Source organism: Bufo bufo, chromosome 2 (assembly GCF_905171765.1).
Source record: "Bufo bufo chromosome 2, aBufBuf1.1, whole genome shotgun sequence".
In the NCBI taxonomy this organism is placed as follows: Eukaryota; Metazoa; Chordata; class Amphibia; order Anura; family Bufonidae; genus Bufo; species Bufo bufo.
In genome coordinates this window covers 390517065-390534880 of record NC_053390.1, presented here as the reverse complement: position 1 = coordinate 390534880, position 17816 = coordinate 390517065, and the positions used below count along the sequence as shown (strand labels likewise).

The following is a 17816-nucleotide window of genomic DNA, read 5'->3' as shown; positions in this document are numbered from 1 at the left end:
CATCTAATATACCTTTTCTGGGGTTAAAAAAATCGCATCTACAGCCTGCCAGCGAATGATCGCCGCTGGCAGGCTGTAGTTCAACTTGTTAACTTTGCGATCCTGTGAGCGCGCGTTCACAGGAAATCTCTGCTCACGCGAGATGACGCCAATAGGCGTTGCTGAGACTGACGCCTCCCGGACGCCTATCGGCGTTACGTGTGCGGCAAGCAGTTAATGTTGCTGTAGGCCTTTTGGTAGCCTCCCAGACCAGTTTTCATCTCGTCTTTTCATCAATTTTGGAGGGACGTCCAGTTCTTGGTAATGTCACTGTTGTGCCATATTTCCTCCACTTGATGATGACTGTATTCACTGTGTTCCATGGTATATATAATGCCTTGGAAATTCTTTAGTACCCTTCTTCTGACTGATACCTTTTAACAATGAGATCCCTCTGATGCTTTGGAAGCTCTCTGTGAACCATGGCTTTTGCTATGGGATGCGACTAAGAAAACTTCAGAAAAAAACAACTAGAGCAGCTGAACTTTATTTGGGGTTAATCAGAGGCACTTTAAATGATGGCAGGTGTATGCTGACTCCTATTTAACATGATTTTGAATGTGATTGCTTAATTCTGGACACAGCTACATCCCAGTTATAAGAGGGTGTGCATACTTATGCAACCACATTATTTTTTTTTTTGTTCCCTCTATGTAAAAGATTTCAGTTTGTTTTGCAATTGAGTTGCACAGTTTATAGGTCACATTAAAGGTGGGAAAAGTTCTGAAATGATTTATCTTTGTCTCATTTTTTTACATCACAGTAACCTGACATTTTATCAGGGGTGTGTAGACTTTTTATATCCACTGTGTGTGTGTGTATATGTATATATGTATATGTGTGTGTATATATATATATATATATATATATATCTTAATTTTTATAGCTTGGAAGAAGGAAGGGAAAGGTGCAATATGAGCGAAACCTTTGCTTCCTTTGCTGGCTTGATTAATTTTTCCAAAATGTAATATTTCCATGGCACTTGTATGTTTTTTCATACTACCTTGTTGATGCATTACATCCAATAAAGGGATTTTTCTGAGATATTTTTATTGATACATCAAGAAAAGCCCTATATAAAGTATAATCTCTATATATCTCTAGACACTCTTTATAATCCCTCATCCATACTTGATGTCACGGATAAATTATCATATTCGTCTGCATGCAGAGCAGTGTGTTAGACTTTACGTTTCCTGCTGCCAAAGACAATGATACAGACATTCAGACTGAAATAACACATTTCATAGATTTTGAGATGGGCAGCAGATCAATAGCAAATTAACGTACTTACAAGCAGCATGGCTCTTCATTTTGCAGCAACGCAATCAGAATATTAAGTGTCATCAGAGGACGCTGGGCTTAAAATTGCAGATTGTCAGTGCCTGGGGTCCAGACAATGTGCAGGCTTGACAGCTTGGGGAAAACTTTTTTTGCTTTAGCTGCAAAGTTTTTCAAGGACTGCTTTATATCTATTCCTAAGAAGAATTGGAAATTCCTTGCCATTGTGACACATTTATAGGATTACTTGAAGGAGAGTGTGTAAGAAGTGATCAGTGGGAGATTATCATTTGCTCGCTACTACAAAGGAGTCTGTTTCCAGCATGCTGTGAAATGGCGGCAAGACAGAGGCATCGTTGTTTTCCTCTCTGGACTCCAGCAATAAGCAGCAGCTTCTTGGCAAAGGTCTAGTGATTAAAAAATTCATAAAGCGATTGACAGTAGACAAGTGGAAACTTTCTGTAATTTCTGCAGCCTTACTGTGGGGGCAGAACGTTGAAATATGATCATAAGTATAACTACAATAAAGGCTCCGTTCGCATCTCCCTTTCGGACATCCGGCACAAATGCCGGCTGTTGGACGGACAAAAATACCATTGCATGCAACAGCTTTTTGTCAGGCGGAAAAAAATACCAAAGGCATTTTTTGGAGATCCGGTGATGTACCGGGCTCTCCATGGGGCTGCCAGGAAGCCAGTAAAACGGCTAGGGCAGCGCTAAAGCCCGCCCATCAGAGCCGGTGACGTCACCGAACACACTGCCGGGCGGAAGTTTCCGCCCGGCAGTGTGTTATTGAAAACAAAAGAGCCCGTGCCCTGTGCGATCTAGCGCAGGGCAAGGGAGCGCATCAGAGCACGAGATGCTCCCATGCCAACATCAGGGGGGCTGCCGGGGTGACAATAAGGGTATGTCCGGGTTCAGCTCTGAACCCGGACAACCCCTTTACTGGTGGAAGAACGCTAATGCTAAATTCATGTGTTTAAGGACTCCAAATTGAGCAGTCCAATGTGAGCCTATGAGGAGAACCACTGTCAAGCAGTCACCTAATACCAAGTTGTGGAGCTGTTTTCTGCAGTTCTTTGCCACTCTTGGTCTAGGAAGTCTTTTTTTATATATTGATCTTGGATATTGAAGTAGAACTAGTGCAGGCTTTAGATTAGATGGCACCAATTTTGTATCTTACCTTTAATAAAATATATGCTTGAGAAACACTAGTCTAGTGAATGTTAATGGGTACAAATCTTCAGCTTCCAACACTCAGCAGTGGAGTGATGCAGGGGGAGAGGTTTGTCCACTCTCTGCTCTGATCATTTTGGCAGATGAAAGATAATCATGCATCGGAGGAGACCAGGACTGCTATATTACAGGGAAGTACATCTGCCCTGCACATCGGCAAAAGTTGATCAATTACTTGTCAAGTGAATTTAAGCGACCAACCATTGTTTTAGCCGACCAAAGATATATATCATCATGCCCTGAAAAGGGGTCGACCATGTTTGAAATTTACAAAAGATCCCTCATTCAAAAAAAGATCGTTTGTGGACAAAAGATCTTTTTTTTTTTTGAGTTATTACTAGTATTACTGGTTATACATAGGTTAGGGAGAGTTTTCACAGGTGGATAGCAGGGGGTGGGGCAGGCACTGGATGGACCTTGACACTTTTACATTGGGCTATTATTGTTTGGAGGATTGGCGATATGAAAGTATGTTCCTGATTATTGTAAACATGCCTAATGATCAAATGATAAAAGGCTCTCGTTATTGATCAGGTCTTTAAATTCTCGTTTGTAGGCAGCACTTCTGTCAGTGTACACAGGGTTTATTGTATGAGAGGAGGGGAAACTAGTGATCACATGAATAACCATTTGTACATATCCCTCACGATAACTGAAACATGAAACGAAAGTAAACAAGCACCAATTGACTTGCTGATCATCTGGCGCTGGTTGTGGGCAGTTTATCGGCCCATGTAAAAGGACACTAAGATGAGGTGTGGGCAGCCACACAGGTTGCACACCCCTTTAGGCCAGCCCTGAGTAGAATGGCCTGCTTTCTATATATTTTAAAGAGCAAGTAGTGCTGAGTCTGTCCAGCCGGGTGCAGCAAACATGAAAAGGGTGCAATCTCTCCAAAATCAATAAATATAATTTTTGCGCTTCTACAGGAAACCAGATACAGATCAACCAAGAACATCCTTCACTTTCTGATCTGATCCAATCTCTAGATATTGATGGCCTAGTCTCAGATATTAGTGGGGGTCCGACACCCAGCGCCGCCACCAGTCACCTGGTTTCTGCAACAAAACAGTGGCCGGAGCCTGAAGCAGAAAGCTCTGTCCACTATGTAGTGGCCGTGTCCTGAGGACAGATCATCAAGAGACTTGTCCTCTCTGAACTAAGCCTCCATCACCCAAAATTTCACCTGTAGTTCTGCTTCTTCAGGGCCATAACCTCTAATGCTGCAGGGGCCAATATAAAAGGCTCATTTATAATCACTATTCAGACAGCAATGTTTCAGGATTCCTGGCCCTCCTCTGTAGGGAGCAGGGTAGCTTTTTGCCTAGAGCACAATTTTGTTATTGGAACATGCACTACCTTCCACCATAGGCGGTTTTGTACAGGACATCATACCACAGAACTTAGTACGTGCTATAATGAACGTACTGTACACACCATATTAGAGGATGAAACGCAGCAGAGGACAGGCATGCATTTCCTCCTTATGACTGCACAGCCGGTGGACATAACCTTGGACAGCTAGCTCAAACAGTGAGTGGATTGGTGGAAATCTGATCTTGAGTGCTTTTTTGTTGTGTCTAAACTGTATGCAAAAACATTAGTTTCAGGCAAGGTGACAAATTATAGGGGGTTTCTGTAGTGAGACAACTCCTCTAAGTTATATTTTTTTATAATAAATTTTGTTGCTTCCTAATTGGTCACAATCATGTGACTTTTTTTTATTATTTTTTAATTTTTTTTTTAAAGGTGTATTCCAGTTATTTCAAGTTAATTACTAGATCATCCCCCAAAAAACAAAAACATAAAATGAACAGAGCACCAGATTGAGCATTCATCTCTATTGAACTGCCAGAGGTAGTCGAGTATATATACCGGTAGGTAGATGGTTTTTCTGGATGTAATTATTTGAAGCCACTCCATGTTTTCAACTTCCTGTCCTGGGCTGTCAGAGACACTGAAAAAAAATTGAGGCCGGACGTATATGGTGCATGATTTAAAAGAATAAATAAAATTGGTCTGGTCCCCACTGCTTCCTGTCCTAGCCTGGCTGGAAGTGTTACATGCCAACTCTCTGCACGTCACCGCTACTAGCTAATCAGTGGTCTCGTGCCATGCCAGCACACATCACCATAGAATTCTTGTTTTGAATGCTTATCCGGTTAGGTCAGCAGTTGCGGTCAGATACATTTTTAGAGCAAAATGGTTCAGTTTTCTTTTTCCGTTTAGCCATACCTTTTTCCTTCATTCTCTCCCATTCCATGGCTGAACTTGATGGATGTAACTATGTAAGAATAGATAGTGGATTCAGCTCACCTCCTACCCCTCCCTTCATATGTCGCAGAGCATGTCCAAGCCATCTACAATCAGAATAAAGATACAAATAACAATAGGGAAAAATGTTTCATTATCTGGCTTTTAGAAGTAAAGAGAAAATAGATGCTTTCTCTGTAAGACGCTGTACTGTAGATGTTACGTCAACCAGATTTGTGTAAAGCTTAGAGTTGGAAATGATTTTCTTTAAAGATTAAAGGGAACCTGTCACCATGTTCTGACATATAAAACCAAATGTACCTTAATGCTTGTTTACCCTGATAGTTCCCAGCGATCGATCCATAATTTTCTCAGGACTAACCTGTCCTATTTTATCGCCCTATAACGCTTTCCTGCCTTTTATGCTAATTAACAGAAAAGAGTCATATCGAACATGCTTGACCAGAGAAGAGTCATATTTTCTCTGAGTCAAGCTCCTCAGCTCCGCCTAAGAAACGCCCCTACAGATAAAATCTCGCGTGAGCTTCCTTGCTTTGAGTCAAGGTAAGCACCCCCCCCAACCGTCCCCTCTTTTGTTAGATTGACAGCCTGCAGTGTGGCCGGGGATCGCCTAAGTCTCGCACATGAGCGGTGCGCTCCTTGGTAAGGCGTGATCCTGTCTCCGGCAGCGGCGCACTGCACATATGCTAAACTTGTGCCATCCCGGCCACACTGCAGGCTGTCAATCTAACAAAAGCGGGGACGGTTAGGGGGCGTGCTTACCTAGACTCGAAGCAAGGAAGCCTCATTTGCAGACTACCTGCGGGGGAATAAAAGTTGTTTTACAGTGATCATGCGCCTCAGACATCTTACACAAAAACTTCATTAGAAGCCGGATCTTACTGCTGGCGGGTTATGATCCATTTTGGTGCTGACAGGTTCCCTTTAATCAGTTGTCATTGACTCGGCATGTACATTTTTTAGTTCATTCTTTACTCTACATTGTAGCATTGTTCCCAAAATCTGCCGATCTAAATGTGCTGTCGATCACCCGATGAACAAGCAAAATGCAGGCACATCGTTAATAGTTTCTGGACAGGTACGGGTACAAGGGATCACAATAGCGATCCCTCGGCCTCATACAGTGAAGGAGATCGCTGCATGTAAATGCAGCGGTGTACTACACTGAACGAGCAGCCGCCTTTACACTGGAGCTGTTCAGCCAAGCATGCATGCATTGATTTTTCATTATATTTACTTAGGTGAGAGGGTAGACATTTACAGCACTCTCTCTATCGCTAAGTCAAACAAACCATAGATAAGTAATACCACTATCAACTGCTTTCAGTAGACTACTGGTTGTACAGTATCTAGATGCAATTCAAAAGTGAAAGTACATTGACAAGTAAAAGTTTAGGTTCAGTTGTTAAGGGTATGATGAGGCAGAGGATTGTCGAGAAGGAAGCGTTCCTTCCTTCGCCTGCCTGACAGCAGAGGAGACTGCGGCTATTACATACAGCGATCTCCTCCTCAGTATGATTGCAACATCGAATACAGTCTTTACCAGAGGAAGGGAGGGAAGAGGAGAAAGTTCCTGCTTGAGGTACAACTTTCACAGTGAGGCCACCTACACATATTGTATATTATGTGCAGATTTTTCTGCGGCAAATCTACAGCGTAATACAGCACCAGCAAAGTTAATGAGATGATCAAAATCTCATCTACACAGCGCAAAAGTATTCCTTGCATAAATTGACCTGTGGTGTGAATTTTTAAATCCACAGCATGTCAACTGTTGTGGACTTTCAGTGCAGATTTCATCCTTTGCAATGCAAACGGTGAAATGTAGAGTAAAATTCCCTACAAAGTTCTCATGTTGGAAAAGCACTGAAATCAGCAAAAAAGGGGTTATGTTCACACATGGCAGATATATCACAGATTTTCACAGATAGTGCAGAAACTTTTAAGACATCTCATCCAAACACTTCATAAAAAACAATTTGCAGTGTACATTGACTTGAAGTCTACAAGATGCCACTTAATCCTGTGGATCTCCACCATGGTTTTCACTCTTTGCAGTGGAGAGGGTGAAATCCACAGCCACCCATATCAACAAAAAGTGCATGTAATACATTTTGGTTTTTGATGCAGAACCCATAGCAATCAATCAGATTTCACCTTTCATTTTGGACAGCTCCTTTGGAAAATGGGGGAATCAGATTGGTTGCTATGGGAAACAAATCCAGTTGTACTTTACACCAGTTTGATAAATGACCCCCTATGTACTATAGCTTCACCACACTGGGATCTGCTCAGAAAGCTAATCTACACATTACTGCTTTATTCTCAGGCACAACATATGATTAGAAAGATACCAGTAGAATGTGTTAGCTTATGAGCATAGAAAAACCATGCATCTCTATGTAGTAATGCTATAGCTTGGTTTTGCATGTAGAAATACCAGGTTTAAATCCTGGGAGAGACTTTTTTTTTCCCTTCAGATATTTTTCCCCCCATATTTAACCCATAATAAAAGTCTATTGGGGTAATTTATTAAGACCGGCGTTAAAGGGGTTGTCTTACCATAGACAATGGGGGCATATTGCTAGGATATGCCCCCATTGTCTTATAGGTGCGGGTCCCACCTCTGGTAACCGCACCTATATCGAGAACGGAGCCCCACAAGTGAAGGAGGGCGCACTGTGCATGGGCAGCCGCCCTCCATAAATTTTCTATGGGACGGCAAAAATAGCCGAGCGCTGGCTCGGCTATTTCCGTCGGCCCCATAGAAATGAATGGGAGCGGGGGCCGCGCATGCATGGTATGTTCCCATTCACTTCTATGGGGAGCTGGCTTGGTGGTGGCCTGACCGGAGTCCTCCAGCCACCACCTTTCGGTTCCCCATTCATTTCTATGGGGCCGACAGAAATAGCCGAGCCAGCGCTCTATTTTCGCCCCTCATTGAAAATGAATGGAGGGCAGCTGCCCCATAGAAAATAAATGGAGGGCGGCTGCGCATGCGCGGTGCGCCCTCCTTCACTTGCGGGGCTCTGTTCTCGATTATAGGTGCAGTTCCCAGAGGTGGGACTCGTACCTATAAGACAATAGGGGCATATCGTAACGATATGCCCCCATTGTTTATGATGAGACAACCCCTTTAATAACCCTGCGCTGCCGCTTGATGCGCCTAAGTTATGTAGGGGCGCCGGCCTCTACATAATTTAGGGGCATCTGCCCCTGGCATATAACAGCCTTAAATCTACTCCAGATCCCTTATGGGCATAGATTTAGATAATTTTCTATGCCAAAAACTGGCGTAGAAAATTGATAAATTTGTACTCTTTTATTGTGCTTAAAACATGATTTTAGAGATATGTAAATGAGCCTGGTAAGGTGCCCAAGGGGCTCTACTAACCTTCGTGCCCAGCCACGCCCCCCTGTGAAGGAGCCCAGCACCTCCTGCATCCTCTGAATCTCCTCCTTTCTTCACAGTTAGATTGCCGTAATCTTGCAATTATAGTGTTCCTTCCCTGTGCTGGCATCCGCCTCAGGGAAGGAACTGCGCATGCTCGAGCTCGCGCATCACGAGATTACTGCAATCTAACTGTGAAGAAAGGAGGAGATTCGGAGGACGCAGGCGGTGCTGGGCTCCTTCACAGGGGGGGCGTGGCTGAGCATGAGGAAGGTTAGTACAGCCCCTTGGGCACCTTACCAGGCTCATTTACATATCTCTAAAATCATGTTTTAAACACAATAAAAGGACACAGCTTTATGGGACCGGTATATTGCGGACATGCTAGCGGCGATCTAGCCGTGCATGTCCGCAGCTCTATAAGCTAAAAAGAGGTGACAGAATCCCTTTAAGTTGAAAAATTACTGACTTCTAACAGAAACATTTTCCATTCCTATTCAAGATTGCAATGAATTGTGGGTTCCTAATGAAGTTGGCATTCCAGATACCAATTATTATACTGAAAAACAGTATCTAATTTAAAAGTATTCTGAGTGGTAAAGGCTTCCACTATGTAAAAGTTGCTTTACTTTCCATTCTTTGTGTAAATTGGCCTTGCAGACCATATATGAGAATTATGTGAGAAAATATCATAAAGGGGGGGGGGGGGGGGTTTTGGTGTCCCTCTTGTAAAGATGCGTACAGCCGCTGACACGCAACATAGGAATTTTTTCTCTATAGTGGGTATTTGTGCTGGAGGGTTTGCCCAAAATCGATGATATAAACTAATATCCTTAAGCTCTATATGTCTTGGGCATTGGGAGATGTGTTTTCACTTCATTATGCCCATTTGTGAACCGGTGGAAGGAGAAATATGTGCCCAAGTGTCCTATCATCAGTGTCCTGTCCCAATATGTAGAAGAAGGCATCCACTTAGCAGCCTTGTTTAATGTCTGTTAGATCCGTAGGTGAATAATTAGGGAAATGTGTAAACCAACTAGATATCGGGTCATAAGAAATGATGGGAGATTTTATAGAGAGGAGGTTGTGCTTTTGTCACTACAATACAGTCTTGTGATATGTTCATCTCACTGCATTGTATAGGGGTTTGCTCGGATGTAGTGGAATATGCTACTATTAGGTCTTAAAGTTATTTTGGGCCTCTAAAAAGATGTCCTGTACATGTCCACTGTCTGTATAATGTCACCCACCATAATAATGTCCAGTGGTTTCAACTGAAAGTAACTCCTGTGGGGATTCCTGTCCTGGAAGTGTGGTTTTCCTAGAAAGGGTAAGAGAGGTAGGGGTCTAGACTTGATATTCACCTAAGCACGGTGATCTCCTACCTGTGTTTCTACCGCTGTTGCAAAACTATGATTCCCATCATGCACTGATAGCCGCACACTATCGGGGCATGATAGGAATTGTAGTCTTCCCCACAGGTTGGGGAACATTGGTCTAGTATATTGTCAGGCTTTAATGACTGAGGGCAGAATTGGGTTGGATTTTAATTCTACTGGCATCAAAGTGTATGGCGTCTAGAAGAGGAGGAAGGGGTTTGGCAACATGTTCATCGATTGCAGTATCCAATCTGCAACCGTACGTGGCAAGGAGGCAACATTGTAGTGATGGATATGTGTGGGGTGTGCTTTGGTTGTGTGAGTATGCGTACAGCTATCTTGAGTTATTCCTGTTGCAGATGAATTATCTATAGAGGGTAATAGTTTTAAGGCCATGAATAGTTATAATACTTTGGTCATCTGATTGGATGATCTGAAGAAATTCCAAGAAAGCGGGGTCTCAGGGGAGAATTTATTATTGTAGGCATATTCGGTATTGGTTTTTAGACCGCAGTGTATATAGGCACCTGTGCCAGATTATCTAATCACAAAAAGTGCAGTACACAATGTGTTTCTATGAAGAGCAAGTGAACGCCACCTATGTCTTATACTGAGGCCACACAGTTTAATAACCTAAAACATGTGCAGTGCAACTCCTATAAATGGGCTTGTTCACACCCCCCTTTTTTCCATGAGACTTTTTTTTCCCTCTGTCAGTGGAAAACCCGCACCATAGTTTACACAACACAGGTTCTTCTGTGCGCGATTTCTAAAACCACATAGCCTAAAAAAACAGAAAGATGCAGCTTCTTGGTGCAGTTCATCCACAGGAACCACGACGCATGGCAGCACACAGATCTAGCTGCAAAACTGTGCTAAAAAACAGCTGTCAGCCTTTGTCTACTGGGGATTTTGCGCCAAATCAATAGATTTTTCACGTGTATTTTTACTGTGTGAACATACTCTAATACTCTAACCCGTCTATTCATATATATTTAAAAAAAAAAAAAAAAAGTTTAGCCTCCAGAGGCAGCATAAGGGACAAGTTCTGTGGAATAGTCACCTCAGTAGCCGGTCACAGCAGGAACAGCTTAGGTGATAACATCGAATGCCAACGAGTAGAATTCTTGTTTGAGGGAAGGGAAGTTTTTCTCCTTTAAGGGCAGATTGGTTCATGTCACATGTGTTTTGTTTTGCTTAAATTTTTTTAGCATTCACGTCATGGATATGTATCTCATGTTTCTATCTAGCCACAACCAAGAGGGAATCCTATGGCGCAGGAAAGAATAGATAAAAACTTCCATATTTCTACTGTTGCTATCCAGTCCCTGTTTGGGCAGATGACCAAAACTGAAAATGTCTTCCGATGTGTCTGATTTTGCCTTAGTTGAATAAAATATTTGCTGGTTTAATTCCTAGATATTTTTGTAACCATTACGGTTTTCTTGTAACGTAGGGCTTTATCTGTGGATTTTCTATTGCCACTGGAGCCGCCTCCCGTTTAGTTTCTGGTTATGACAGTTATGGAAACATTTGCGGGCAGAAGAACACTAAAGTTGAAGGCTCTGAAAATAGTGGCCTTGACCACACCAACCGCAAGTAAGTGTTGCTTTAGCAAAATTCTATTAGCGGATTCACAGTAGTAAGTTATTGGCTGTGGGGCAGTTTTGATATTTACTCATAATTGATTTATTGTTGGTTTAAAAAACAAACAAAAAAAATTAAGCTGCCCCCCACGAATAAGAGAGCTGTTTGCTGTTGCCACTCACATGGTTATTCAGCGGTAGAAGGGGTAGGGTTTAGACAAGCCGCTACAGTTCACTTATGACAGCACACAAATGTTGGTCTACTCTACATACATTGACAGTGCTGGCCATTTGTCACATTGGCTTTGTATTGCTGTAATAAAATATTGTGCTCTTGTTTTATAGGTTTTGCTTATTGTCATTCAGTTCCATGCACTTAACTTGTCTAATTGTAACATCATTCTTTTTTTTTTTTTTTTTTTTTTTTTATTCCCCTGATTCTATGATTATTAGGTATGTTTTTTTCTTGAACCCTTGCAATTTGGATTTAGTGCACCGAAAAATAAAGTCTATGGCATTGTGTGTTTCGGAGTGTCCTCAACAAGAGCTCAAGACCTTAAATGATGTAAAAAAATTTGCTGAAACAAATGGTAAGTGTGGAGATGTATATTTTAGGTATTCCAAAGGCATCCCAAATCCCAAAGGCCCGTGGATGAACATCTGTACCTCCTAAAACAGTGGTTGTTTCAGGGATAGCTTTGGTAGCTTTTTGCAAGAAGCTATGGTATAATTTTCTAATGTAGAATGGGCATGTCCTCCTGTGGTCCATGGGATTTAAATGGTATGTACACCTTTTGGGGCAGTTTTTTAAAATGATTGCATTGTACTCATTTTGAGCTGAAATTTTTTTATTTTTTATTTGGTCTTTATTACAAATATGGAGTCCTTTTTTCTTGTACAGAGTTGAGATGCTCTAGCACAAGGGTCAGCAACCTCCGGCACTCCAGCTGTGGTGAAACTACAACTCCCAGCATGCTCTATTCACTTCTATGGGAGTTCTGAGAACAGTCAAGCAAGTGTGAATGCTGGGAGTCGTAGTTTCACCACACCTGGAGTGCCGAAGGTTGCTGATCCCTGCTCTAGCAGCATCCTGTGGATTTTCTCTCTTTCCATCAGTTGGGGAGTTGACAGGCTCCTTATCTCTGCTCTCTGACATTATAGACACTCATTATAGCTTAGTTCTTATCTTACTGATAACTTAAGTGGCTTAAATAAGTGTTTATGACCTCTTAGTAAAGGATTATTAGATGACCGGCACAAATTAAAAGTAAAAAAGTACGATTCACACAGCTAGACAGTTAACCCTTGGTGATAGAATGGCTCAATATTTTTAATAAAGACCAATTGAAAAAATTATTTTTAGCCCAAAATCAATAAAATGCAATCATAAAAAAAGGCTCCGAAGGTATACATTGCCTTTAAAGGGGTATTCCCATCTCAGACAATGGGGAGCATATCTCTAGGATATGCCCCCTTTGTCTGATAGGTGGGATCCGCACCCACAATGAGAACGGAGCGGGGAAATGAACGGAGGGCGCACTGCGCATGTGCATCCACCCTCTGTTCATTTCTATGGGGCCGCCGAAAATAGCCGAGTGCTGGCTCTGCTATTGTCGTCTGGCCCATAGAAATGAATGGGAGCTTGGGCCGCGCATACGCGGTGCGCTCCCATTCACTTCTATGGGAGCAGCGCTTGGTGGTGGGAAATCCGGGGTCCTCCAGCCACATCGCTCCCTGCTTCGTTCTCGGGCATAGCGATATGCCCCCATTGTCTGAGATGGGAATACCCTTTTAAGCCAGAAACTGGCTTATGTTATAGCTGATATCTATACAAGCTCATAGCTGGCATAGTTTTCAAATTCTGGCACACGGGCCTGCTGAAAGATGTGTTAAGTGCTTTGATGTATTTTAGAATAAGGGCTCAAGTACACAGCCGAATTTTGTATCAGTGTCCGATACACATTTACACACAGACTCATTCATTTCTTTTGGTCTGCAAAAAACAAACAAACGGTGGAACATTCTTGGCCACAAAATCCGGAACATGGACCTGTTGAAGTCAATGGGTTTGAAAAAAAAAAAGTGGACTCACCACAGACGTTATCTGTGTTTTGCGGACTGCAAAACAGATACTGTTGTGTACATGAATCCTTAGATTGCTATATGTAATCCCACACGTCAGTATTTTTATTGATTATCCGTCCTTCAGAATAAAATCTCAGCATGTTCTGCAGGATTTGTGTATTTAAATCAATGGATCAGTGGGAACAAAAAGTACACTGAAGAAAGGATGGTCAGCCTTTCACTGATGGTTGCTAGAGGACGATGTGAAAAACGGAGGAAAACCGTTAATGATTAAACTGTTATCTATACAAAGTCATTGTAATTCTACCTATGATGATAATGAGAAGGCTACTAAAAAGTTACCTGCACAGAACAGGAAATCATGACCTATTGTTAGACCTAGTGGGCACTATGGACTATAACCTTGATCTGAGTCTAGGGTATATAGAGCAAAAGAACCACAGAACTCACCAATAGATCCAGTGTAAGAAGCGGTTTATTCATGCTTGTTAATGCAACATTTCAGTCCACAAACACCAGATCCTGTAGGGTGTTCCTGGTATGCAGTTGTTCAGGGGACAACTGGTAAACCTGTGAATTTATTTAAAATGATACTACTGTAGATCCCTTATGACTTTCAATGTGTCCCCAAGTGGAGATTGTGTGTAACTTGTTGGTTTAATCTTGGTTAACCTTTTTAGCGCGGTTTTAGAGACCCCGCAGCTTGACCAGACCTGTGATGGTAATCATTCCAGCCTGATCCCTGCCACTGGCGTCTGGCTCCTTCCCTGCCCCATTGGCTCTGCAGGTCCCTGGTCTCCCCATTGCAACATCCGGTTAGACATGGAGCATGTGACCGCTGTAGCCGACTACTAGCCGCAATGGCGATGTGTCAGCTGTGTGGCTCGTGAATCTATTGACTTGCCACATGGGTGACATGCGACCAAATGGCATTTAGGGCTCATGCACACAAACGTATTTTATTTCCATGTCCGTTCTGTTTTTTTTTTTGCGAACCATATACGGAACCATTCACTTCAATGGGTGCGCAAAGAAACGGAAGTTACTCCGTGTGCATTCCGTTTCCGTATTTCTGTTCCACAAAAAAAATTGAAGATGTCCTATTATTGTCCGCATTACGGACAAGGATAGTACTGTTCTATGAAGGGCCAGCTGTTCCGTTTCGCAAAATACGAAATGCATACGGACGTCATCCGTATTTTTTGTTAATACAAGGCACTTACTAATGTATTGTGACTGTCCATATTGCATTTCATTATAAAACTAAGGCTACTTTCACACTGGCGTTTTGGTTTCCGTCTGTGAGATCCGTTCAGGGCTCTTACAAGCGGTCTAAAACGGATCAGTTTTGCCCTAATGCATTCTGAATGGAAAAGGATCCGCTCAGAATGCATCAGTTTAGTCTCCGATCAGTCTCCATTCCGCTCTGGAGGCGGACATCTGCCTGCAGTGTTTTAGTGTCTGTCTGATGAAACTGAGCCAAACGGATCCTGTCCTGACACACAATGTAAGTCAATGGGGACGGATGCGTCTTCACTGACACAATCTGGCACAATAGAAAACGGATCCGTCCTCTATTCACTTTCAATGGTGTTCAAGACTGATCCGTTTTGGCTATGTTAAAGATAATCCAAACGGATCCGTTCTGAACGGATGCAGACGGTTGTATTATCTGAACAGTCCGTCCATGACGGATCCGCACAAAACGGGAATGTGAAAGTAGCCTAAGCTTTAATAAAGGGAGTAATAAAATTGATGGCCTGTCCGTAGGATAGACCATGAGTATTAAGTGGGAGGAGCTCTGATTCTCACCATCCCTGCCAATCCCAAGTTTCAAAGGAAATGGGACAAAGCTGCAATCCCCAGAACAGCCGCTACTAAAAGTATGGTCCTGTACAGTCCTGCTGCATGTCCAATGGCTGTAGCGATCTGTCATGTATCATTACCTTGGACTGGTGGTGGCTACAACTTCACCCTAGCCCTGTAGTTGGCCACCACACTCATGGGACGACATCAGATCACTACCATCATGGCAAAGCAGCTGGATTTGGGAGGGCCCGTTTTTGGAAATTTTTAGCAAAATACTGTGTATAGGGTGTGGTGGTGTTCAGACTCTTTACTCTTCAAACTTTAAATGCAGCTCTATCCATCAATTTCATAAACTGCATTTTATTATTTTTTTTTTCCCCAACAGGATCACAGTTATGTGATTATGCACTAACCCCTAGCCAGTACACTACAGACAGCAAAGCCGTGTCCTTATGCCCAAGCGTTCCAGTGCCAGAAAGGTAAGTAATGTGAAATGTCTCCCCTGAGCTGTGAACACTTCCCTTTTCTACTGACAGGTGCTTGTATGATCCACAAGAAGATCTAGGAACGTCTTGATGGCACCTTCACAAGTACTCCTTCCCTTTGTGATAGCAAATTCTTGCAAGAGCCTATCTAGCAGTGTTTTTCTCATCATACTAAAACAAGGGCACCTTCACATGCTGTAGAGCTTGTTGTAGAAATAGCGGAGCCTGAAAATCGCTTTCATTCGTCTGAATGGGGCTTACAGAAGTCCTTGTGCCACCAAAACAACCCCATTCAGGTGAACGGAACAACAAAGTCTGTGAAGGCTGCCTATGTAAAGTCTAACATGTCTCTGGCAGGTTTTAGATAACTCTTGTCCTCCTTTTTTGTAATCTTTAGAGTATTCTTGTTATATTCAACGGCCTGCATTTGTAAAGACTGGCATATGGTATGCTAGTCTAGGTAGCCGAGGTAGTAGAAGTCATTAGGGAAGCCCCTTTTTATAAATACGTTGTGTTTTTATCTGTCAGGATTTACACAAGAATTTGCACCATTTCCACCTAATTTACTTCACTAAATCTATCCTGAATGACATCTTCTTGGAGACCTCGCCCATTTTTATGTTCAATTTCCAAATCTAGTTACAAGAAAAGCCACATATTTTGCCACTAATATGTTGCACATCATCACTCGTGTCATTTTAGAGGCGCCACCCCGTTTTAAGGGGACCTATGAGCTATCGGGACATGTCTGTTTTTGGAAATACTTGTATTCTTATAAAATATTTTTTTCTAGCTCTTGGCTATATGGGCTCTCTGAATGCCAAGTGTGAAAATATTGACTGGTAGGATGTCTCACAACAGAAGTCAGACAGCTTCTAAATTATCACTTGTTTTGGGTTTGCTCTGTGCTGTGAGTGAAGGTCTCAGACAATGGTGTGCCAAGTTTCTGCTGGGTTGGTATACACTTAAAGGCTTTATCAGAAGGGGTGTACATGGGTTTCCAGTTTTTAGATATTGATGACCTGTCTAGATAGGTCATCAATATCAGATCAGTGGGATCCGACACCAGCTTTTTGCGGCAGTCGCCTAACAGTGAATGGAGTGGGAAGCAGAAGGCTTCATCCGTTGTGTAGTGGCCTTGCCAGCTTCCTGCAGCATAGCTGCCATTCAAGTGAATGGGAGCTGATCTGCAGTACACCAGAGTGCCCATTACACAACGAATGGAGCCTTATGCTTCCAGTCCTTCCTCTTTTATGATTCTGGGACTGGTGGCAAACAGCTGATTCCTGGATGTGTTGGACCCCCATCTATCTGATATTGTTGACCTATCTGGAACATAAATCATCCATACCTTTTTTCTTTTTTTATTATATAAACACTGCTCCTCTCTCCAGTCCCCACCAATCCAGCACAAAAGCTTCAGCATATGACTTTTTGAAGGAGTGTTCTACATGGTTTCATTTTTTTTTTAACTTGTTACTGTGAATGGAAGTCTTAAAGGGTCTGACTGACTTTCTGTTTTTATTGCTGCATTGCATAAAAAGATACACATAAAAATACATAAAACTTTTCAAATTGTAATCTTAAAAGTATTATATTGTTTTGCAGCTTCTGTGTGTCTAGATGGTTAGACACTACAGTCCTTGCAACGTGATGTTGTGGTCATGTGATGGGGTCTAACAAGCGCCAATCAAAGATAAAACAAGTCGATTGGCTCTAGTCTAAAGATCCTTTGCACAGTCCAATGGAAACTGCTTGGGGGGATGAATGATCATTACTGTGATTAGTCTGCTATACACTTTACACAAGTAGATGTGGAGCCAGCCAGCAAGCATTTTTGTCAGCTCATCGGTGGAGTCTTCAGACGATGCAGATTAGGCTTTATACTCCACTCCTTCTGCCGCTACTTCTCGCTAACCTAGACAATATAAAAGAGGGCAGATGCAATGGAGTGGCCCATGGAGAGACACTGGGCTGCATAGGAGCTTTATACAGAACAGTATGATACTTTTTCAAAGGAGTTTTTAATATTGATGATCTATCCTCAGGATAGGTCATCAATATTAGATCGGCAGGGGCCTGACTCCCAGCATTCCTGCCGATCAGCTGTTTGAAGAGCTCTCCTCACTGCTTACTAAGCACAGCACCATTGATTGGATAGTGGCTGTGCTTAGTACTGAGCTACGCCTAAGCCATGTGACCAAGGAATGTGACGTCACTGGCCTAGGAAGAGGCGGCAGCACTCTCCTTC

General features: G+C 42.6%; 1 protein-coding gene across 1 annotated transcript in view; it reads left to right on the top strand.

Moving 5' to 3' along the window:
* Window positions 1–17816, top strand: part of SLC44A1 (solute carrier family 44 member 1) — a 164782-nt gene that overhangs the window by 63878 nt on the left and 83088 nt on the right. Inside the window, exons 3-5 of the mRNA XM_040417211.1 lie at window positions 11057–11199; window positions 11640–11776; window positions 15466–15559. Of these exons, the coding sequence (XP_040273145.1) occupies window positions 11057–11199; window positions 11640–11776; window positions 15466–15559 (374 nt within the window). The remainder of the gene's footprint in view (window positions 1–11056; window positions 11200–11639; window positions 11777–15465; window positions 15560–17816) is intronic.